Source organism: Tachypleus tridentatus, chromosome 8, assembly GCF_004210375.1.
Source record: "Tachypleus tridentatus isolate NWPU-2018 chromosome 8, ASM421037v1, whole genome shotgun sequence".
Lineage (NCBI taxonomy): Eukaryota > Metazoa > Arthropoda > Merostomata > Xiphosura > Limulidae > Tachypleus > Tachypleus tridentatus.
The window spans coordinates 100,715,924-100,741,344 of NC_134832.1; the positions used below are offsets into that span (position 1 = coordinate 100,715,924).

Sequence of the window (25,421 nt, forward strand, 5' to 3'; positions counted from 1 at the left end):
CTTACACTGCTAAATTAGGGACGGCTAGCGCAGATAGCCCTCGAGTAGCTTTGCGCGAAATTCAAAGCAAAACAGTTGCTTCTATCAATCAACTAGGAATAAATAAATATGAAGTATTCCTTTGTGCCTCTTTTCTGGACATACTATTATTGTTTGTTCTCTTTTGTGTTCGCCAAATCAGATTTCAATTTTTTAGTTTTTCAGTGACGTAGTAAATAAATATTACTTCTAATTATTGATTAATTTAGTATTGGGTTTATTTCTTTGTTTGATTTATTTGCTAGCTTAATTCGATTATTGAATTATTAGCTTATTTGACTTATGAATCACTTACTACTTGTTCTGCGTACTATTTATTTATAATAGGTCACCTGTTAGGGAATGAAAGGTATACCATCTTAGGAGATTATTCTTGAATGCAACAGCTTGCTTCGTGCGTGACACAAGTGTGCACAATAAGTATAATGGTTTGAGTAAGAACGTTAGAATAATGGTTGATTCGGCATACCATAACACAATGTACAACGCAGTAGAACGTTCTTTATTTCAGCTAAATAATAATTATAGTTAAAGAAAAATGTATTGTGTGGTGCCTTTACTGAAAGCTTCTTTAAAACAAGTATATCTATTAAAGTCTATAGTGACAGTCTGTATATGTATATTTATGTTAAGATAATAATTTTCCAGACTAAGAAAACATGATATTGCTTACTAATAACAATATTGTCATTCTTTTCAGGACAATTGACTACCAATGTAATTGACTCTCACTTCAAAATAAGGAATACTATATTGTTAAGGCATCACCCTACTTAACAGTAGAAAATATCACCGTCTCTTTCTATACAGAATGCTCTATGTTATCATATTATCACAATCTTTTCCATGAGAAAGTGTTTGTGACACTCCAGCTGAATGATCTTGTTCCATAAGTATCTAGGACAATAGGAACTTATAGTTTCTGTTGACTGATGTTGTGTATTAATACCACGTATATAATATTTTGAGAAATTTTAAAACATTTTATGTAAGGTGCTTAGAAACACACGATACGTCTCCATGCCATTGGTTTCAGTACATTTGAAAACACTATCTATAAATCTTTCCTAATACTGGATAAAGTAATATTTTCAATGATACTTTTGTTTTTTTGCAATCAATGTGATTAATGACGTTATTTATGTTTGAATATTTTTGTTAACCATTTAACTGGAATAAAACTAAGGAACATTAGAATGACTATTTTTTAAATTTCTATTATATTATTAAACGTGGGTTTCTCTCAATAGTTCAAGATTTTGTTGGTGGGGGACTGAAGCTGAAAGTTTGGGAACGTCTGCTCTAATGAGCTGAGCTTGAACTTTTGAGTCGATGTTGTTGTTTTTCTTTTTGGACAAATTGATTATATTTAGAATAATCAAAATTTAAACTTAATATACGTTTATAGGTAAAACTATCCATGTTTTGAATATTACGTATTTTAATGTTTATTGTGGTAAATAAAAGTTTACGATTAGCAACAACAACAACAAAGAAAAAGATGGACTTAGTTTAATAAATGGTGTGCTGAGCTGTGGGTCTGAAGATGGAAATTGAAGACAGTGGTATGCCGTTGAATTCGCTCTGCAATTTCCATTGTGGAAGCGTTTTAAAAGTGACAGTCAATTATGCTACTTGGTAAAGGGTAACTATGTAGGCGACAGGTGCTACTGACGATTTGCTCCTTATCCTTTAGATAGTAGTAGTAGGCTATGTCTAAACCTCATGTTGTTACTTAGATTCAAAATGTCAAACGTGAAATAGAAAAGAGTATACATCCTTTTGTTCAAATTCTAAATTTTCTAGCACTTAGTTTTTGAATAGTTCATTGCAATTACTATACATCTTATAATTACTAAGCATTATTACACAGCAGGTGAAGCATTAATTGGGAGTGGGATATTAAGGGTAGAATTTATGATATTTTTATATTAAACTGCAGTGGATTAATATAGAGGGCTTATGGTTGGGTGGGAGACCTTGTACTCGAATCGACTGAGTAAGTGGCCCATGTATGGATGATGTTCTGAAATTTTGTCGCCGATAAGATGCAAACGAACATCATAGAAAAAAGGAAAATGAAATAATGTCAACAGCGGTAAGACAGACTAAGCTAAAAGTAGGAATATATTTTGTAGTTGTTTTAAACTTGAGAGTAGACTTAGGCTTAACCTTCAGTAATAGTCTAATTTTGTATCGCTGTGAAAAATTGTGTGTAGCCGCTGGTACGGTGATTGTCGTCTGTGCAGGCTTTCGAAACGTAACTGTTAGTGTTTATTGTTAACTTAAGTCCAAAACTATTAACGTATTATTCAACATTTCGAACGAAGAACTATAATTGAAACACAGTCTTGTTTTGTAATTATAGCACGGAAATTGTATTTTAAATGACTGTTTCCTTACGTATTAGAAGTTTGTCCTATCTGATGAAATTATTGAACATATGCATTGTAAATTATCACGCTTATTATTTCAATTTCTAATTATGGAATCAGTTATATTTTGTGCCTTTAATATTCTTTTGATAACGTTACTTATGAATTAATTTTAAAATATTACATGAAACTTGAACTTTAAAATTCATGATGGGTACTTCTGTCAAGCTCAGATTTCAAAGTAACTTTACTGTATATAATTTCACATGATCCACCAAATGGTGAAGTGTACTTTGAAGATTGTTAAGGTGAATTCACCTAGGAGTACTAATGTGTATTAGAAATGTAATATGTAGGAATTAAAACTTGTATATTATCTTTAAAGATGCATATATACATATTTGCAGTTATACTGGATAGATGTTTAACTAAATATAAAAAGTAAATAACAATTACAAAGCCCATATAACCTAATGTTATAACTTTTCAGTAAACAAATGAATTCATAATTCTGATTAAAATATTTTAATGAGATTTCAATCTAATATTAATACTATAGTTTTGTTGTGATTAATTTTTTTGTGTACAATTATTTTAGTGTTCGTTATGTGTACTTCTGGGTTTTCATACCATGCTTTTACCTTTGTTTTTTTTCTGCTGTACATTATATTTGTGACTCCTATACAGTTTTTCAATGGTCTAAATGTATTTTCAAAGACAAAATCTGTAAATAAACCAGTGTATAGCAGTAAAATGTAATGTGCACCTGTTACAGGTAAGACCTACAAAATAGGATATTGTTACAAAAAATAACATAGAAGTAAGAAGTAAAACATATCAGATATACCCAGCATGATTTAGTAGACTTGTACACATTTCAGTTTCTTAGGAAGGAAGATTCTTGAAGGGACTAAACCATGATTTCATTGGAATTCACCGTATATTAGTCACATTGAATTAGATTCTGAGGTAGCTATTTCTATTTTATTTTTAGTTATGGTTCTGTTTAATATTTATGTATTTGTTTTCCTTCTATCATTTAGTTCAGCTATTATTTTATTTGTCTTAAAAACACTAGCTTACATGCATAGTGGTACATGTTAAATGTTTTTTTTTGTGTATAAAGAATTACTTTTATATAAAGAAACCAACAGGAGGTTCTCCTAGTGGTGGTGTTTGGATGCTAAAATCATGTGGTTATGCAAAACAGATACTAATATGCAAGTCGTGATATGTAATCTTATAGTCTGGCAAAGAAATAAGTCTTTGCTCCTAAAATAAGCTTGATGATGAGAGCCTTTAGATTGTAATCCTTACGATATATTTGTTGACTATTAAAAGAGCTATTATTATAGATACTTTCTTGATCAGTAATTGTAATTTGTGATATTTTTGGTAAGTGTTTAATATTTTTCTTTCATATAGTGTTATAATGCTTTTCTTTGTATTTCAATATTATTATAAGGTAGATGAAAGAGAAGGTAGGCAGGTGTGGAAGGTTGACTGTTGTAATAACATAAAATGTTGGTACTTCCTTTTGGTGTCCCAGTGTAAATGAATGGTTTGTAGATGGTAGCTGTATTGAAGTCTGAGGTGGTATACAGAAGATAGTAGTGTCCCTTGCAGACAAGTATTACTCAGCATATTGACATTTGCACATGCTCAGTAAAACTTCTAATGGCCTGCTTCAAATTTGACACAAGTTTTATTGATCTCCATCATCAGTGTATAATAATTCAACTTTGTCTTTTTGACTTCTAGCTGTTATTTAACTTATTACTAGAATACCAAAGTAAAGAAATAGCTTAAAAGTACTACAGCCTATCAGAAAAGTCTCTGTTCAGTAACCAGTGAAGCATCAAATATCCATGTTATTACCAGGGCAAGATAACAAATTAGAAATGTTTTAAGTTTAATACAAGTTTTACAAATTTTAAGAATTAATAAATTAGTGCCTGGTTTCAATTTATAAATTTCAACTATATTAACAGTCATAGTACCAATACCTCCAATTTTTGTATACTTTGCAGGTGCAGAGAGTGATGTTTGCCAGTGAATAAGATGACACTTTATTACAGTCCAGAGCATTTAACAAAGTATTGCATTCAAATGGCTGATTGTTGCCTTCATTCTTAAAGCCTTTAAACAAAGAAATATTAAAACTGGACTAACATATTGTCATCATTCCACCCAGAGATGGTACAAAGCCAAAATGGCAGGATTGTAGCATAGTTTCTTAATCTAAGTGATAACTTCCATTTGGATTTCTTCAAAATGTTTTTCATTGCAGGAAGATTCTGTCATGCCCTTCTTGTTCACTCCATCTTCACACCCAGAGTAGACCAGCAGAATATGTTCATGAGTCTTGACCTTTCTTGGGAATTCCAGATTCAATCTCACCTGTATTAGCAGTAAAACTGAGCAACTGACTCATTTAGTCAGTGTAATTGGTTACCTTCAAGCATTGATTATAACTAAAGCAATTAATGTCCTAGAAAATAATAAATTAATCAAAATTATAGTTTTCAGTTATTACAATTTCCAAGTAAGCAAAATATTGGTATTCTGACTTCACACTGTTATCTTTGATTAATTCAAAGTTGTTCAAAATTTTTGTTGTGATTCATTAAAATAATTGACTAATCAGAATTAATGTTTTCAATTATATTTATTTTTAGTTATGTCAACTATTCAAAACTGATGTGCAAATAACCTGTAAAATTTAATAAATTAGACCTTTCATGATAGGCTGGTCTAGAATATACAAGTTTGTAGACATTCATGATGATAGAAAACCCACGTGAAGTGAAAATACATTCTAAAGATGTCTGGTGTGAGTATTACTTTATTGTAATTAAAGTTTTTAATACCCTTACCAGCCATCTTTAGAATACAAGTTTGTAGACACATTTACACATTAAGTATTTAAAGTATAAATTTTAATGATGTTATTCTATTCCACAAGATTTGGTAATGGTCCTAAGACTTTGATAAACAAAAATTGATTTTTTAATGTAGTAGTTTCACTGAATATTTGTTTGTTCAAATATTGAGTCTGGTTTGATAGTAGTCTGAGTGCAAAGCGAATTTCATGTCATGATTAAACAACTATTCTGCATCCCCAGAATCCCAAATAAAAATGTATGTGTAATCTCTAAAAATGTTTGTCTTCAGTAAAACTATGTTTTGTCTGTTATTTTCTCTACCCTAACTATATGGTGTCTCGTAACCACCAGAGAAAATTAGGAAGTAAATGTAAATTGTGTTTTTTTTGTTTTAGAATGACTACAAATCATAAAATGAAAAAGTAAATATTAAGTCTAAATACCTTGAATCTCGTATCATAATACATTTCTATATATATTTATTATATTGACCATGCAAGTCATGCCTAGCTCAAAAATATGTTACAATGATGTAGTACATGTGTATCTGTTTTACCATGTTCAATAATAAAATTCATCTTGTCTTTACAAAGTGACTCATCTTGGCTGTGGTTTAGTGTACCAGTATTTTGTAAAATTATTATACATCATATATGTATATACACATTATATATGTATGTATATAGATTACTATTATTTACAAACAAGTTCTTAAACTTTTTTTCTTACAATGTAACATAGTAAAGGGAGAAGTAAAGCAAACAGTTATATCTTCTTCTTGTAATCTTTGTACTTGGTTACTGATTCTCCTGGCATACTAAGTCTTAACATTTTTGTGCAAAAGGTGTGGAATGAAATAATTATTTTAGGTTTTATATATATATAAAATGTTTGAATAACTGAAACATCAAAGTACTATATTGATATCATAGAATTCCATTATAATTTATCAAGTTTACCAAATAAACTGTATTTTGCTCTAAAAAAAAAGGACATTTCGAGCAGACTATACACACAACCAACTTTCTTGAAATCTTGTTTTTGAAAATGAAATGGCATCCTAACACATGAAAGTAGCTGAGAAAACAAAGGGAGTATTCTGAGCTTTTCATTGTTTATTTACATGTCATATACACAAGTAAGTGTAAATGAGGTACCATTTCCAAAAATTGAGATGAGTGCCACTGTGTTTGATTCAGTACATGAGCAGTAAATCAGTAAATTGAAAAAAATAGGAGGTTCATATTTTATATTCTAGCTTGTATTAATATTTGTAATTTGAAGCTCTAATTGTACAAAATTATAGACTGTATTTTGACTAATTTGAACCAGTGCTGCATTAAACACACCATGACACACAAAAATTGATGTTTAAATTTTTTTATTTACTTTTTAATTTAGAAATTAACTAATCTATAATACCAAAATTTGAATTATAATCTACATTTTGATACCAGACTTATTGACACAAATTCATAAAATAATTTCTCAGTTAAATTATGAATGCAACTCAACAGACGTGATGACATGATTGTTGACCCATGACCTGTAGCAATAGGGTTAATGAGCTTGACAACTGCTTATCCTGTTCTACTAATTTCTCAGTTTTGACCAGTAGGTACAGTCATTATGATGCAGTCAACTTGAATGCACTTGTAACCATGTTTTTGATGAAATCATGATGTTTCTGTACTAAGAAACATTTTAAAGAAATTCAAAATGAAGTTAGTGTCTACAATCCTGCCATCTTACCTTTTGTCAGTCTGTTGGTCTAATGGTGATTATGCAGGAGCTCCAGTCCTAATAATTCATAGTTTAAGGGTTTTAAATGGAATGCAAGTATCAGTCAATTGAAGGGAAGACTATTAAATGTTTTGGATGAGCCAACATTTCATCTACTGACAGGCCTGTTTTTCTGCTTCTACAAAGTTGATGATATTGATATAGTTGAAAATTAGTGCTGAATTTCTGGGCACCATTTATTAATTTCTGAAACTGTAAAACTTGTGCTTAATAATTTTGTGATTTGTTATTATATCCAGATACTAACATAGGTGTTTGACACATTATATTATGTTTGGACTAATCTTAAAATTGTAAACCTAGATCCTAAGAAGTGAGTTGAGTTGATTCAAAATGTAAACTTTGAGGACATTTCTGTAGTCTATTTCATTATGTAAGATTTAGGAATAAGATAATTGATATCTTTAATGAATTTATGGTAATTTTTGAATAGTTTATGGTGAAATTAACATTAATCTCATTTCTGATGTTTGTAAAGAATAAGTGATTTTTGTTAATTCTAAAAAAATACAAAAATTTTCAGTCATTGTGTCAGTCTACCATTGAAAATCTATCTTTCAATATTAAAATCTTTAAAAAGAAGCATATTGATACTTTTTTCATATGGTGGCATGGAAAAAAATATAAAATATAAAAGTGATTTTACAATTAACCTAGTTCATTGTGTACTTTACTGAATATTTTTTATGGTAACTTCATTAAATTAGTTCATGAATTACAGACAACTGAACTGAAATAATTCCTTATTTATGATACAGTGTTGTTTGATTCTACATTTTTGTCTTAAAAAAATTAGGACTCCAAGCATCGCCCATATAAGATATGGAGCTGTGACAGACAGAAGAGAAAAGCTGTTGTTGCATCATCATTAGCTGAACTTAAAAATAAAGGTAAGTTGAAAGTTTATGTGTAGAATTTTAGAGAGAATTGTACTGAGCAACTGGTGTAAAATTTGATAGAAATTGTATCCCAAGTATTGGCCTTAAGGAAAACGGAATACTTTACGAAACAACGAGATATACCTGTAAAAACTAAATATTGGTTTCTAAGATGAACATGTATAAATGAATATCCATTTCATTTGTTCTTACATATAAATGTTTATCAGAAGCTTTTGTATCTCCTGTTACTTTTTCCTTGCCATTTAAGCATTGATAGGAATCTCACCTTGGTTGCTTCAGCTTTTATGTGTTGCCCAAAGCAAGTTAAATCTTGATTCTCTCCACCTACATCAGAGCTGCTTCTAACCCAGATCCGTATGTTGCCTCCCCATTATTACTTCCTATGGACTTTTGTTGATAACAGAACATTACAGTGATGGTTTTACATGCTTGTTGTGGGTTTCTCTTCAGTGGTGAATGGCTTTAGTTATATCTATGCTCCAGATGATTCCTTTTATGTTTTAATCTGTTGTCTTAGGTCATAAGTTGGCCTATTTTATTTATTTTACAAAATAACAACAATTGGAAATTTTAAGTAATAACTTTTTAAAGTGATTTCAAAATTATTTTATGTTTTTCTTCCTTTTGGGGGTCCTTTCAACATTTCCATTTAGATCCAACTATGTGATGGGTAATGCCTAGTTAGGTGTGCTCCTTACCAAATTTGCACTAACTACCAGTTAGCCAGTAGCAACAAATTTTTGTCCACTTTCCAGGTGGTATAAAATTGTAAAACAAAGACAAATACATTACTGGGCCATCATTCATGGACTAATATATATAAAACTTGAGAGGATTTTGTCCATTCCTGCTGACCCCTAGATTGCTTGAATAAATTCAGGTCAATTTGTTTTTCAAAATAAAAAATATGATTCTCCTATTGCTCTGTCTCTGGAGCATCATTTTTCAGTACTTTACAATGTCAGTATCCTCCAATTCTTCTAGTAGAGCATGGGGGTCCTTACCTTTCCAGTCACTGGAGTGGTCAACAGAAGTTTATTCCTCGTGAAAGATGCTTGTACTAGTTATTCCACTCAAGGTGAAGAGGGCAAAGCTGGAGGCCTTTCTACCATAACCCTGAATGTTTTCCCAGATTTATGGTAGGAACAGGAACAACCTATGCATGAGTCTTCTCATAATTTTGGCTCTTCACTATCTGGTTGAGTTGAGCATGGCCCTTCTTTTTGGTCAGTCTCATCATTTCGATGATCATGGAAGAGGCTTATTGATTCTTCATAATTCTACACATGTAGTATTAATTTCTGTGCCATTGATTGGACTTAGTTTGTTCCACATCTTTCTCATAATTTTGGGAGAAGGAGGTGCTACCCTGTCTCTCAAGTTGGGGAGTTAGTATCTTTGTAATCTGTTTCTTTTGGTTGAGTGAAGTGTGCCAGGTCCCATAATTCTGAGTTGGGTTTGTTGCAATTTCTTCTTCTTCAGGTTGGGATTGGGGTTTGTCCATTCTTGTTTTGTTTTTCTTTTCTTTATCAATTCCAGTGGCTTGATATGCAACATTCTGAAACTTTTAGGTTGGGTTCCAGTAATACTAGGTTACTAAACAAGATCAATTACAGAGTGGCCTCATGCGCTAACCACCATGCCTTAGGTCTAGATTTAGGTTCACAGCTCTGTAATTCTAATGATGAGATATGGGACATTGTCTGGTTGTAACCTGGACAAATTTAATTTCCTCTGAGAATGTTAGGATTTTATCTGTCTTGTTAGGAGGCTTTTACTTAACCATCGAGGAATTAAATTTTATGTCCAGGCAAAGAGCATACATGTTCCAGAAGTTGTGCAGCCCCCATGAATGTACTATCACTATATCTTCATTTTCATACACCTGTTTTCTATGCAGATGCTTAATGTGTGGATCTTGCTCCTCCACTTTATCACTGTTAGTGTTTTTTGGATGTTAACATTTTCCTACGATGAAAATGCGTTTCCAATAATAATTACCTCCTTTTACACTATCCACCCTTCCTCCTCATGAAATGGCTGGTTTTAGGTAAGCTAATTGGACTGGAAGTAATATTTGGAGGCTTATATTCAGATTTGGAATAGGGCTTATATTGATGTATATGGAGAGAATCACAAGATTTAACTTGTTTTGGTAATATAGCAGAGTACATAGGTTGGAGAAGGTTTTGTAAAATTCATACCAATTCTTACATGGGCAGAGAAGAGAAACTTTCATTGGGCTAAAACTAAAGTTTGAAAAAGGTAGTGTTATTGGTAATACATTTTTGTATAGAAAAATGTTAACTTTGATTAACTTTTCATAAATAAATAGATTGGCTTGAGTTATTATAGTAAATAAAACCAGCATGTAATTTTCTTGGGCCATATAGTGTAGATGTAGCTTTGTACAAACATGTTTTTCATGTTACAATGACAATGTAAATCAAGGTGTTATAGGTAAAGAATATCTTGTTACTTGGCTGATTTTCGTATGTTTATGGTAGATAAAATTGTTAATCAATTATGAAGACCTGGATTTGTTTTGAAATACTTTATCCATTTGTACATGTGCTGTAAATTATATTTTTGAGTTTATGGAGTTAAGACACGTGGGTAAGAGTTATCCAGTTCTTACATGTTAATAAAACAAACCCAAGTAGAAAACATTAGTGATGTGAACAAAAAAGACTTGCCATTATTGATAAAACTCTTAAAACCTTTGCTGAGTGTGTAGATGTGGTGAAAAGAGTAAGTAATTTACTAACAAGAATGTTAATGTGGCATTATACAATTTTTTAGTGAGGCTTATTTGAAGCAGTATAATGTGTGCAGATATGACCCTCTTACCATAAAATGATGCCTAGTTTAATTTAATCAATAAGGATATGTGTAGAATTTTAAACAACTTATTATTTGTGGAGTTTAAAACAATAATAGGGGAGTCTATCTCGTGTGTTCACAATTGTTAAGAGCTAAGTCTTCTCATGGGGTTACCTTATGTTTTGATAATATGAGCTCAACTATTAGGTTTAAGATTTAGCAGTATAGGTTTCTTTAAGCAGGCATGTGGTTTTGAAGGACCATATTTACATTGTATTAAAAAAATTAAGTTTTCAGCACTTAAACAGATAATTCATAAGGAAACTCAAACATAAATCTGATATAAGGAAATTTTTATGTTAACAATTCTATCATAAAAATTTTGAAACAATTCAAACTACACATAACAGTAGGTACCACATTAGTGGTTAATTATTTCACATCTTCACTTTTTTAATGAAGTTAATTTTACTTGAGAATAAGTTTATATCAGTGTTACAAAAGTTCAAAGCAGCCACTATTAATAAAATCTTCAATATCAGAACTATGAAAATGTATTTATTGTGCATTCTTTTCAAACTAAAAAAGTAACAAAGTTTTGTGATTTGAAAATTAACCTTAATAGGGTTTTTAGGGTAAAATGAAAATAAATTACCAAAAAAAAGGCATTTTTATGATGGGCATCAGAACAAGTACAAAAGATTGAACAAGGTTACAGAAGGCCATCCAGTTCATCAATATTACCCTTACACATGAACAAAACAAAATTGCGTATTGGATCCAGTTGTGTTGGTAATGGCAAATATTCAGTTTTATAAACCAGATACAAAAAGCTATTTTAAGGATATAATGGTAAAAATTGAGAAGCTCATCCATTTCTGTGTTAGGTATGGATAAAAGGTTTTTATAACATAAAATTTAAAGATAATAATGGACCTGTTGGTCTATCTAGGCTGTCCCATTCACTAAACTCAAATTCATTGTAAAAACAAAACAAAAATAAACTTGGAGCCAACATTTATCAGTCAAGTACTTATCAAGCTTTCCCTTAAATTTACTGCATCTACAACATATGAAGACAACCCATTCCAAATGCTAACTATCCTGTTAGAAAAATAAAATTGTCTTAGCTGAAAATGAATCCTACCCTGTACTTGTGTTTATTAACTCTGTTATTGACATCATCAACACTCTCTCTCCATGGGCATCTTTTTCTGCACACGTTATGAGGTTTTAGTGAGTTACATTGAAAATTTAATTAAGCTACTTTCTTGTTATAGTATAAGAATAAATATAGCATATAAATTTAGCTAATAATCCATAATAATATGTAAGTTCTAAGTTCTTATTTTTATAAGGCAGTATTAAAAAGAAATCTAAAATTTCCCTCAGCATGAGAATTGTGACATTTTCTCTTTTGATATTCCTCTTTAATTTATTTAACACTTCTCCAAGAAGTACAAAATTTATTGTAAATTACTTATCACAATGTTGTCATCAATCAGCTAAAATGCAATTCTTATAACCTTCAGTCTTATTTCATTACAGAGCCGTGAAATAGGCAATCAGAACCTTTTTGACATGCCCACCTGTCACATCCTGTCTTTCAGAAATTGCCAGTTGTTCTCTCTTCATGTTTAATGCTATATTACTTCTAACCAATAGAAAGCCTTATTAAAAATATGATTTTTTGTGTACAAAACATATCAAGTATTTCCTAAATATTGTGAAGATAAAGTATATTAAAAGTTACAACATGAATACTAAAACAAGTACAAGGTAGTTACAAGTGCACTGGATCTCAGATGCAGGCTTTTGCTGACTGAGTATGCTGATTATGATTTGTTGATCAGTTGTCAAGCTAGGAGCTCTAACCCACTTTCCCTTTACGTGAGTGGAACTCAAACTGGCCCTTCATCAGTCTGGTAGTACATTGGTTGGACCTGATGATGTACGCTATGAAATGCTGCACCATCTATCTCCTGCTTCTCTTGCTATTCTTCTGATTGTTTTCAACTGGATCTGGCAGGAGAATGTTTTTACTAGTGCCTGGTGCCAGGCTATTGTCCTAACTTTCTCTAAGCCTGGGTAGGATTCCAAGATTCCTTCAAACTACTGTCCAGTTGCTTTGACGAGCTGTCTCTGTAAGACCTTAGAGAGGATGGTTAATGCTCATCTTGTTTGGTTCCTCGAATCAAACAACCTCCTCTCACCCACCCATGGTGGGTTCCAATGACAGTGCTCCAACATGGACCATCTGATTCAACTTGAAATGTTAATCAGAGAAGCATTTCTCAAACGACAACATCTTGTATCAATATTCTTTGACATTGAGAAGGTTTATGATACAACATGGAGGTATGGCATTTTGCGAGACCTCCATATATATGGGTCACATGGCCATTTTTTAATGGACAGAAGATTCCAAGTTCATATGGATTCAACACTTTCCCGTTCTATCCTGAGGATCTTGGAGTCCCTCAGGTCTGTGCTTTGAGTGTCACACTTTTCAGTATAAAGATTAATGCCATCACTGAAGAACTCCCTTTTACTGTTGCAAATGGACTCTATATCAATGACTTTCACATCTTATGTCAGTCTTCATACATGAGCTAAGGCAGCTACAGACTGCCCTCAATCGTTTACTGAAGTGGGCTACAGCAAACAGCTTTAACTTCTCTCTCTCTCTCTCTCTCTCTAAAACCGTTTGCATGCACTTTTTCTGCTAATGGGGAATTTACCCTGATCCTGAACTCCATATTGGTGAAGTTGTGCTGCCTGTGGTCCCCAAGACAAAGTTCTTGGGGCTTATCTTTGACCTAAGCTGACCTTTATACCACACTTCAAGCAAATATGGGTCAAATGTACAAGAGTACTGAACAACCTCCATGTCCTCTCTTCCGCCACTTGGGGAGTGGATTGATGTTCTGTGCTAAAGACATATTGTGCTCTTATTTGATCGAAACTAAACTATGGATCACTGGTTTATGGCTCTGCGAGAACCTTGGTCTTAAAGATGGTGGACCCCATTCATCATCAAGGACCTTGGCTATGCACTGCGGCTTTTCACACTTCCCCAGTTCAGAGCTTATAAATAGAGTCTCATGATCCTTCTTTGCACATCACCTTTTTGCATCTGTTTTTACTATATGCTTCAAAACTTCGTTCCTTACCAAAGCATCCCACCTGGGGTTTGTGTTTTCCTTCTTCAGTGGGCCTTACTTTTTCAGGACAGAAGATTTGTTATTGCTCCTTTTGGCCTTTGTATCCAGGTGCAGTTGGGTCTGTCCTTGGATGATATTGGTGTATCCATTGGTTAGCCCAACCTACCATGGCTTCTTACAGTCTCCAAATGTGACCTGTTTTTAAGTCATCTGAGAAAAGCAGACACTCCCGATTGGAAATACTGTCTGTTATTTGCTGAACATCTTTCGAACCATCCTTCTATTCCTATTTATACAGATGGTTTGAAATCAGGTGATTGTGTGGGCTCTGCTATGGTTTATTGTGGTTCAGTGGTTGCATTCAGAATCCCCTCTATAGCTTCTGTGTTCAGTGCTGAACTGTATGCCATTTCTCTTTCCCTGGATCACATAGAAGCTAAGCAGTGCTCAAATTACACTATTTATACTGACTTGCTTAGTTCTCTACTGGCCCTGTTCTCACCAATATTCAAATGGGATGGCCCATTTCTCTTTAACATCTACTTGTATCCAGTTTTTCTGGATACCAGGCCATGTTTGTATTCCTGGGAGTGCGCTCGCCGACACCACAGCTCTGGCACTATCACTGCTGTGCCTGTTCAATACATGGACTATGGTCCTGTATTCAAGGCTTGGCTTCATCTCAGCTGGCAGATGGCTTGGAGTGAGCAATGTGAAAACAAGCTTTTTCAAGTAAAACCCTATATTGGACATTGGCCGTCTTGTTTCCATAAGGCTTGGAAAGAGGAAGTTGTTTTAACTAGACTACTCATTGGTCATATGTTTTTAACTTATCATTTTCTTTTATCTGGAACTGATGCACCAATGTGTATTCTGTGTAACACTCAGGTCACAATAAGCCACATTTTACTTGCTGTCGTTATGACTGTCAACAACGCACCATTTTAAACATGTTCTGTCCCAAGGTTTGCCCATAACATTGGACAGTGTTATTGGTGATGGTGACACAGTCCACCTTGGAAATGTTTTCAGTATTTTAAAGGCCATTAATCTTTTTAATGCCATTTAAGTTTTTTAATTTATACATTAGGCCTTTTTTAATGTGATTCCCTTTTAATTATCACAGTCCATCTAGTTTGATTTGAAATTAGAAAATGGCCGTAACATCAAGTAACTTGAAACCATGACTGGATAGGCCAACTTCAGGTGACTAACGCTGCTGTTTGAACTATCCATTCGTCACCCTGGAGTTAGTATTAAAATTTTGTTAAGTCTTTTAAAACTTTTACTTTTTGAAAATGGTCATTACGTCAAATTACTTGTAACCAGGACTGGAAAAACCAACTTCAGGTGACTGACAGTGGTTATGTGCTTACCTGTTAGTCTGCCTGGTGAGTTATGATAATTACAATTTGCTACTGAAAGTCCTTTACAACTTGTATTACTGTAGTTTTTATCTTAATATTGTGGACTAGATGTAAGCATTGGTTTTATGCTGTTTATGTTTTTTTAACTTTGTTTTGTTTTACCTTAATTTCCTTATGTGAATTTTACTAAATTTACTTTCACTTTTTACTGGATGTTTGGCACAGATAGCCAAGGTGCTTTGTGCCATAAAACACAAAATCAACCTACCAACTAGCCAATCTAACCCACTTCTCTTCAAAATCATCATTAAGAAAGGAACTGCTCTTTCAATCTTCTGCATGGTTTTGTCTCACACTTGAACCATGAAAACCAACAATTCAGAGAAATCACTATTAACCCATCAAAATTATTGAAAGGTAGGGATAAGGGTGAGGAGAAAGAATATTAATTTTCAAACACTTCCATGTTTTATACTAAACATAACTACTAAGTCCTTTAGTTTTAGTCAGCAACAAGTTAAACTTATACAGATTATTAAACTTTTTTAAATATATATTTTAAAATACAAGCAATACATAATTAATTAGAATATAAATGTCAGAAGTAAATGCAATCTAACTACTTTCTAGCATGGTAGTACTATCAGGCCAGAAACTTTTACCAAGCACTGTGTACTCCTCAAGAGAACAATAGATATAGCTTCATTTCATTAATTTAAAAATGAAACACTATGATATGCTTCCCATTACAGTACCAGTATTCAAAAGTGAAACATTCTTTTTCTATTAGTTATAAGCATGCCATTCAACTTCAAACTCTTGCAAAGCAAAGTAGCTTCGACCTTGCAAATGGGCGTGGTTGACTGTGAACTAAGAAAGTATTTACAATGGTTTCTTCAGACAGGGGGAAACTTTGAAAGTAAAATGAGACAGTAACATATATCTTATATGTCAGTACTTTGGCCATCTGAATTCTATACCAGTGCACACATACACAATTTCTTCTCTAGCAGCTCTTAAAATTGAGAAATTGTAAATGTGAGCTAAGCATGCGACAGGAAGAAACTGAAGTTTTGCTTGTTGTTTTAAATGTTTCTTTAAAACATTCTTTATATTATGATGTACCTGATATTAACAATTTCATTAAAATACATTGAAAGTAAAGTGATCTCATTAACATTTGAATATTACACTACACCAATGCAGAAAATAATTTGAACATTGCACTTGGGGGAAATAGGGTTAAAATGTTGTAATGGTATGCATCTGTTTATTTTTAAATTTTATTCTTTTATTGCCCTTTGTATCATGTCTAAACTAATATTCCTGTCATAAAATTTGAAATGACTTGGCAAATGTGCAGCTCATGTTACCCTATCAAATTACATAACACGTGGGCTACTACTCACAAGATGTTTACAGGCATATCTTATAAACAATTTTATTATTAATTGATCTAATCTAACCTACAAAGTTTTTAATTTTTACATTTTAATTACTTTAATAATAATAAATAGCACACATGAAAAACCAAAATAAAGTCCTTACCTTAGTCATGTCATTTTGCTGTTGACTGTTGGTGACACTTAACCCTACTTTTTATGCTAATAGTATTAAGAAAACAAGTAATTTTTTATTCAATTAAATAATGGCTAAAGGAATGAGAATATTAACATGTAAAAAGCAGAATTCATCCTATAACTATTACAAAAATTCTACCTATGTGACAAGAACTGTTATAAATTCAGCTGAGTTTGTCAGTGTCTTTCCCATGGGAATCCAGCATTAAATGGAAAAGAAACTGACAGCTATCTGTGCAGAAAACAATGTAATGTGATATGTCATTTGATTGATTGAAATTTTGACTTTCTATTGTCTATAAACAATATTAAATGTAAGAGAGAGCTATTGACAATTTATGAGAGAGATTATGTGGAAGGAGGAGTCTTGTTTTGTAGCTTATGTTTGAATCCAGTTAAGATTGAAGGCTGTAAAAATATGTCTTGCCTGAACAACTACTATATTGTAATGAGTAATTTATGTTGAATTCCTAAGTTATTAGAGGGGTGGTTAATAAAAAAGAGGGAATAAAGAGATAACAAATGTCACAGTTCTCATAGTAGGGGAGATGGAGGTTTTTTTTAAATATTTCCATATAAAGTTAAGAAACTAAATTTAAATAATTTTAAAATTTGATTTATTAACTGTGTTTTGAACTCCAAGTTTATTGTATATATTGATAATGAAGTAGTTTAATTAAATTGTGAAAGGTTGTGACATGGTAACATGCATACTTTGACCTACCCAATGCAAAAAGGTTAAACACCACAATCAGATCCCCTCTAACTTTTTCCTTTTGAAGGGAAGATAGTTTTAGAGATATTAACCTGTCCTCATATGACAACCATTCCATCTTACCATCTCAGGTATTATCCTAGTAGCCCTGTTTTGAATCCTTTCCAACCATCAGATGTCCTTCTTAGGAAAGGAGCCCAAGAGTGAACACAATACTTCAAAGGTAGTCTAACCAGTTATCTGTATAATAAAATAATAACTTCTTTATACTTGTATATTGCACATCTGTAGATGTGACCTGATATCCCATTTGCCTTACAACTTGGAATATCACTGCTTGTATGTTTTAAGAGATTGATCGACTATAACACCAAGATTAATTTCTTCTGTAATACTGTTAAGTTTATTCTTATCAAAATTTTATACATGTAATTCATACTATGATAACCCACTTGATCTATTAAAGTTAAAAGTTATCACCCAATTATATGCCTAACTCTTCAAATAACTTAAGCCTTTTTGTAATGCACCAGTAACCTCCTCCTCACAAACAACATGAAGACTTTGATATTTTCAGCAAATGTGTGTATTTTATTGACTGTTCCTTCATCACTGCTATAACTCAAAGTACAAATGTACTAACACCAAGCTCTAAGGTACTCCATCTGTGTCATTAATCCAGTTTCACTGAACTCCATTTATTAGAACCCTCTATGTTCTTCCATTCATCCTGTTTTCTATTCAATAAGTGAACCTATCCCCTATGCTTCCAGAGATAATTATTTTAGCAAACTTTGTAATGGAAATTTATCAGATGCTTTCTGGAAATTTAGATACACTACATCCATAGCTGTACCCTCATCTATGTAACTAGTGACCTCTTCAAAGAATGTCAAATGATTATTAAAGTAAGAAATTCCCTTAGGGAAACTAGGGTGCAAAGACCAAACAAGAAATTACTGTGTCTGGATTAATAGTTGAAACCGTTAGATTTGAGGACAAAGTACAGATTTTATTATGGGCTCTATTTAAGTAGGTTTGAAAATTGCTTGGGGAAGTATTAAACTCTTGTTTGGTAATACTTAAATCAAAAATAAGTTGAGATTAAGCAAAATGTATCCTACACTTACTAGAAGGATGCAATAACTTTTGGAATAAGAGGATTTGATTGTGGTAAGCACTTTAGATGTCACTGGAATATAAAAGTTTTTTGGGGGTTTGCTTTTCCTTATATGCAATATTGATTTTGGTAGGGCATAATCAGTGAGCTAGTAAATTTTACTGATAACATTAAACCCTCTGGGTACTTCCAGCTGTATTGATGATTTTGAGGTATTGCAGGATAATTTAGATCAATTGGTAGGATGGACAACTATTTGGCAATGAACTTTAATTTTAGTAAATGCAAGATATTTTTCTACCAAACATTGAACACTTTTATGATAGAGATGAGAACCCACTAAATAACGTCACTGGAAAAAAAAATCTTGGATTAATGCTGGATACAAAGCAGTACTCTGTTGTTAGTGGTAGCGTTAATAGAATTTTAGGGCATAGGTATAGACCTGTTGATTACCAGTTAAGAGAGAGAATTATCTCTCTGTAGAAACCACTAATTAGATCTAACTTGTAATGCTGAATGCAGTTTTACTGCTTTAGTTCTCTTTTTTTTTAAAAAAAGGATACTAACGTATTGAAAATGTGTCAGAGGAGAGTTATTAGGGTAATTCTAAGGGTGAAAACTTATCTTACAACAATAGATTAAGATCTCTTGCATTCCCTTGAAAAAAGAAGCATAATAGATAATCTCATGAATTTTACAAGATTAACTGGAAAATTGAAAGGTTAAAGTCCTATGACTTTTATGATATAAACTGAAAGTAATACGTTGAGAGCTTAAGATCTAGAAAAGCAATTTTAGTTTTCTATCAATGTGATTTTCTTATGGAATGAGTTACTATCATTAGTAGTGAATGCTAGTACCAAAGAAAATTGTTTTTTTATGGCATATATGGGAGCAATTGATCTTGGAAACTGTAAATGTTATAGGTGCTTAATGAGTAAACAGAACTTGTACCAGAATATCCCAAGGATATGTCACTTTATTCAGCAAGATTGTTCACTGGGGCACAGTAGTAAACCTGAAAGAAAGTAGTTGTCTGAACCTTCAAAACAGGATTTAAAATACTGACTCTTGAAGTGTGTTTGTGATGGTTGCATACAGAATATGCTTATTGACTTGGTTCAAAGACAGCCTAATCTTGTACACATGCACAAACTGCTACCTACAAATAAAAAAAAATAATATTTAATAACGTATAGACCAGCACTTAGTATGTAATGAAATATTCTATATATTTGTATATGTACCTTATGACACTGATAATAAATTACTAGCACACTCTACAAGTCAATATTATGATTATTCATACTTAGTTTTGTATATTGTTTTTCTTTTCTTTCACAAATTTTTTGTTATTACAACCTTTTGTTCCCACTATTTTTATTATGTCAAATCATATAATCTGAACAACTATTAATTGGGCTTCAGGTAGGTATGTATCCATGTAAAATAGGCATAATTTTTTTGAAAGATACATGTAATTCTTTTACCTTATATGCATCAATTACGAATTTACTATCACTCACCAATGTGCCAAAATATGAGTGTGTACCTTCTTATTACACACTGTGAAAATGACTACTTTTCCATTCAGGTGATTTCATTGTGCTTAAAAAGAAAGCAAATCACAAAACAAGATAATTTTATATGTATATTCTAAGTATTTAAACAATTTTTTTCTCAAAACTATTTTAGAATAAAAAATTTTGTTATATAATTAATGAAGAAAAAACTATCATTTCTTTACTAGCTGCAAAGTGTTTTGTTTGTAAAAAAAAATCCTATTTCATTTTTTAGAATTTTTCTGCACATCCTAAAGAATAATGTTATGTTTACAATGAATCTATACTCCCTTGAAAATATATTATTTATGATTTTGCTCAGTTTTTGTATAAGCCTTGGTTAAAACTTTGCTGTGGTGTCACATCAAATGGTTTAATCATTTAGTAATAAAATACAACCCAGAAAAGAGCTATAAAGAAAGTTTAAGTGTAATTGGACAGAACAACAACTGTACACTGTGAAAAATGACTATTTTTCCACATAAATGTTTGCATCATGCTAAAAAGAAAGCAAACCACAGCTGGGAGTGTAACAGTACATTCAAGTATTGTTAGATTGCAGTTATGAATGTCCTTAAATCAATACTTCGATGGTGAATTTTAGAATTGACAACTGTTGCAGATAGTAGTCCCAACTGTCAATGTTTTCAATAGTTTGGAAACTTTGTAATTTTTCCCATCTTCATAGTAATTTTCCTTTGTTTTTAGACTGCATGGCCTCCTTTTACCTATAAGCCTTAAAGGCTCAACTATTAGATCCACCATTTGCAGTGTTGCTTGTGCAGTGTACTGTATTGGAGAATTGACGATTACTATAATTCTCTGAATTTAAGTTGTATCTTCATGAAAATTAGCAATGTTTCAGTAAGTGTGCAATAGTGTATGCAAAAAATGACATTATTAACAAATAAAGTATTTGTTTGAAATATGAATTTCATAACAGGGATAACTTATACTTGTTTTCTCTTTAAAGTTTTCTAAATCAACATCAATAGTTTTTTTTTTTATGTAACATTGTATATTTTATCTGTAGACATCATCTGAGAATAATCAAGAGAATGATTGAAAAACATGAAATAAACTGATTAACACAATTTTTTCCTTTTCTGCATTAACCGTGAAATTACAGGTTACTTACATATTTAGTTAAAATGTCTATTCTGTTATTAAACATTGTTTATTTTTATTTTGCTGTATGGAGTAATAATCCACCCCTACCCCCCAACAATCTACCCTACTTAAAAGATTGTGTGTCACATCATGCTTGTTTTTCAAAATAGGAGGAGTCATAAAATACAGAATGCATTTCTAAGATAGAATAATTTGATTACTATCTGCCCATTGGGATTTCACTGATGGGGTGCAAGCAGGCCATGACGTGAATCCTTGTAAGTTCAGTGAGTGTTGGCAGAATGAGCTTAAAGACATAGTGTGGGATCACCTAGCCTGGAGCCAAGTGCATAAACTGTATCATCAAAGTAAAAGTATTAATTGCATTTTAAACTTAAATCATTCTGAATTAAGTTATTTTCTGTTATATAACAAGCATTTAAAAAAATACTTTTTCCAGTTTTGTTGTAGAAACATTTTGCTCTATACTGTCAGTACATTGACTAACAACAATATTAGAGTATTTCTTTCTCACTGAGCAACATGACATTAAATGTTATTATTGGAATGCAGTATTACAAAATGCACTGTCTTTCCAATATATTAGAAGTTGTTAATCTGATTTTTACCAATAATTATTCTTTGAATATACCACAAATTTATTTCATGAATGACCTTTATTTTGATTGGCTGATAAAGGAATTTACTGTTGTTCAACTGCTTTGGCTGCACTTTTATGCCTGTTAATTGGTCATATTTGATATCACAAAACTTTACTTCATATAGCTGTGAAATGTGAGGTTATGGTATACTATAGGGTGGGTGTGGTATTACTTGCCCTGTCATTTTTGATAGGCTATAAACTGATAAAGCAGTAACACTGTGTGAGCTGTCATGCTGTTTGTAGCAAACATGACATCTTTTCTGAAAAACAACTTATTTAATATTATATTAATATATAATATTATTTCAACATAGGTGGTTAGAAGAATAACACATGTTCACTAGACAAATGTTTTGTAAAACTGGTCTACAAAGTACAAATCTGAAACTTGTGTACTGCTATTTTTTCAGATTAATGAGATTTTGATTAGGATGTATTATGACATGTAATGAAATAACCTGGTAATAATAATTTGGTTTAAGTGACATTCTTAAAATTAATTCTGAATAAATGTAAGTACATATATGTCTTATGCACACTCAGTTATAAAGTTGAATTTGTTGCCCAGTACTAGTTATTGAGTACTATTGCAATAGTATTGCATTAGTCAAAATCTTCCTCATTGGTTACTCTTAACCATAATATGTGTTTGGGTAAATATCTTCTGACGTCGGATAATCTGTAAGCAATCAGCTTTGTAGTGTGAGTGTATTTACTTTGTCTGTCAAATTATAGATTTTTCCATAAAAAACTTGTTTTATTTTATTACTAAAATTAAAGTGAAACATACTAAAAGTAACACAACTTAATTTTTTATTTTCCTATTTAGCCATTCTATAAAAGAAGTAAAACATTGTGACAGTTTCTTTTACCAAACATATCACTAGACAGATAGTGGAATTTTACAACTGAGTGCCACATTTTAAAGTTGAACTGCAATATACTTACACTCTTGACCTAAAAAAAAAAGGGTTGAAAGTTTTTTCATGTCCATACTGGAAACTGCTAAACACACTTCATTTGTTAACTCAGTACCAGATGAAATAGCTGAAAATGTCACAATGGAGAAGAGAGAGAAAAGAATGCAAATTAACAGGGGTTAGATGTGAGTAGCTAGAAAATAATATTGCAAGTCAGTCAGAAAAGAAACATTACAGTCTTTCTGCAGTAATTTAATATTAGTTATATGCTAGTGTAAGTCCTAACCAGTGGTCTAATGTACAACAGTTTAGAGAAGCAATAATTTGCCAGCATTATACAAAATTATTGTTACAAATTCAATTTTTAAATGTCAAGAAATAAGCTAATTGTCACAACAGGCTTATACAATTTGGAACTTTTTTTCAGGTGAGGCCACAGTCTTTGAGAGTACAATTAATGGTTGGATAAAAACAATACCCTTGGCTAGAGATTGTTACAAAAGCGGTTGGTCTCAAATCCATATTTTGTCAGCAGTGTAAAGTTGTTGGATAGAAGAATGTGATGGGTACTACTGGCTTTCTTAATGTTCAGGTTTCTACATTTAAAAATCACAATGGCAGCAGTGACTACTTAGATGTGGTAAGAATATGTGTTTAAAAAACAACTGAAAGTGTGGAGGATATGAGTCCTTATCCAGTCATTATGAGGGTTGTACATCTGAGTATAAAGTGAGTGAGTGAGTGAGTCTAAGTTAGTATTTCAAACAATTTATGTTTGTGCTAAGTTGGATTATCCAACTGAAACTGAAACCATAAATAAACTACTAGATTTTTACTCCTTGAATGGTTTGAAAATTTAAATAAGAATTGAAGTTGAGCCTCAATTAATGAAATGCAGATCATATCAATATCAAACAGTTTACATAATGCCATTATAAAAATGTCTTCAAAGATGCAACTGTCATGATAGATGAGTTGTGTGATGTAGGAGTTGAAAATAGCTAGTCGTTTGTGTACAGTATGTACATAAAGGTAATATTGAGACGTCCTACGAAGAGAGGGTGAAGCTGGAGGATGACAAAACCCATACAATGACCCAACATTTGAAGGATACTTTTGATAAATAAATTAGCAACTGTTAAGTAAAGTGGCAAAAAGTCACAGGTGTAAAATTTGATTAATACCATACTTTTTCTGGCAAACATTATATGTAGTACTGTATTAATGAAGAACAGCTTAGAAAATAGTTATAGATCAAGTTTTTTTTAAATCCATATTACAAATTAGGAGACACTACAGAGAACAACATAATTTAATAAGAAATTTAGAGGTCTTAAAAACAGATGGACTTCATCAGAAGATTACTTGTCTTGTAGGCTTACTAAACAAGATGGAAACATCATCCATATTCTAGGTTCCAAAATTGTGTTTTCTGTTCTTCATGAAGATTTAGCAGATGGGGCCATTACCAATTTTGCAGATTTTTTGCAACCATTAAATTGACCAGAATTTCAAATTATTCTTTGAAAAATACAGAAACTGAAATGGTGCTATTTCTTAACAAAAATAATTTAGTACAAAATTAATAGCTTCAAAAGTATATTGAAAGGCACTAATAAAAGTTCGAAAATTGTACATTTGTGTACAAGGGTTATCAAACTGCATGGTAATCAATTTCTTAATGTCAAAGTTATATCAGATCGCTTTATGCTCTTGTCTAACAAGTATTAATTGTGAAAGAGCATTTTTTATACAAAACAGGTTCAAGATAAATTTTTGATGTTCTATGAAGGCTGAAAAGATACTGTTTAATGAGAATTGTAATGTTAGGCCCAGAAATTTCATTGTATAATCCCAGTTTTGCTACTGAAATAATGGACAGCACCAAGAACAGACACACACACACACGTGACTCTTGTGACTCCCCCTTTGTTATTCTAACTATAACTTCTTGTTTGGCAGTGCTTGTGTTAAGATGTTTTCTTCAGTGCTCTCTCAAATAGAACTTGAATTTTCATAGCATTTATTTCTTGTTTACAACCTTTTGTTTCCATTTTAATATTTCATTGTGGTATTACTTCACATTTTAAACCCAGTTATGTTTGTATTTCTTTACCAAGACAAATATGTCTGGTTCATATTATGAATACAGAGGTAGGTATGTTCTGTTTTATACCTTTCCCCAATTTCTTATAACTCTGTATCTTCATTGTTACATGATACTTCTTCTTCTCAACATTTTTTGTTTCCACCTTCTTCCGATATTGGCGGTTCATGCAGAATGTTTTTTATCTTGGTTACACAATGGTGTGAGCATTCCTCATCTTCTGCAGACTGTGGTTCCATTTGATGTACCATCAGATTGATTTCAGTCTTGGACTGGCAACAC

General features: G+C 31.9%; 1 protein-coding gene across 6 annotated transcripts in view; it reads left to right on the forward strand.

Moving 5' to 3' along the window:
- Positions 1-2,013: 2,013 nt before the first annotated feature.
- Positions 2,014-25,421, forward strand: part of LOC143223064 (uncharacterized) — a 46,851-nt gene continuing 23,443 nt past the window's right edge. For 2 of the 6 annotated variants that reach the window (XM_076450475.1, XM_076450477.1), the window contains exons 1-2: positions 2,014-2,158; positions 7,899-7,992. In XM_076450475.1, the coding sequence (XP_076306590.1) occupies positions 2,126-2,158; positions 7,899-7,992 (127 nt within the window). In that variant the 5' untranslated portion in view covers positions 2,014-2,125. The other 4 variants (XM_076450476.1, XM_076450478.1, XR_013012643.1 and 1 more) reach the window with 3 other exon arrangements.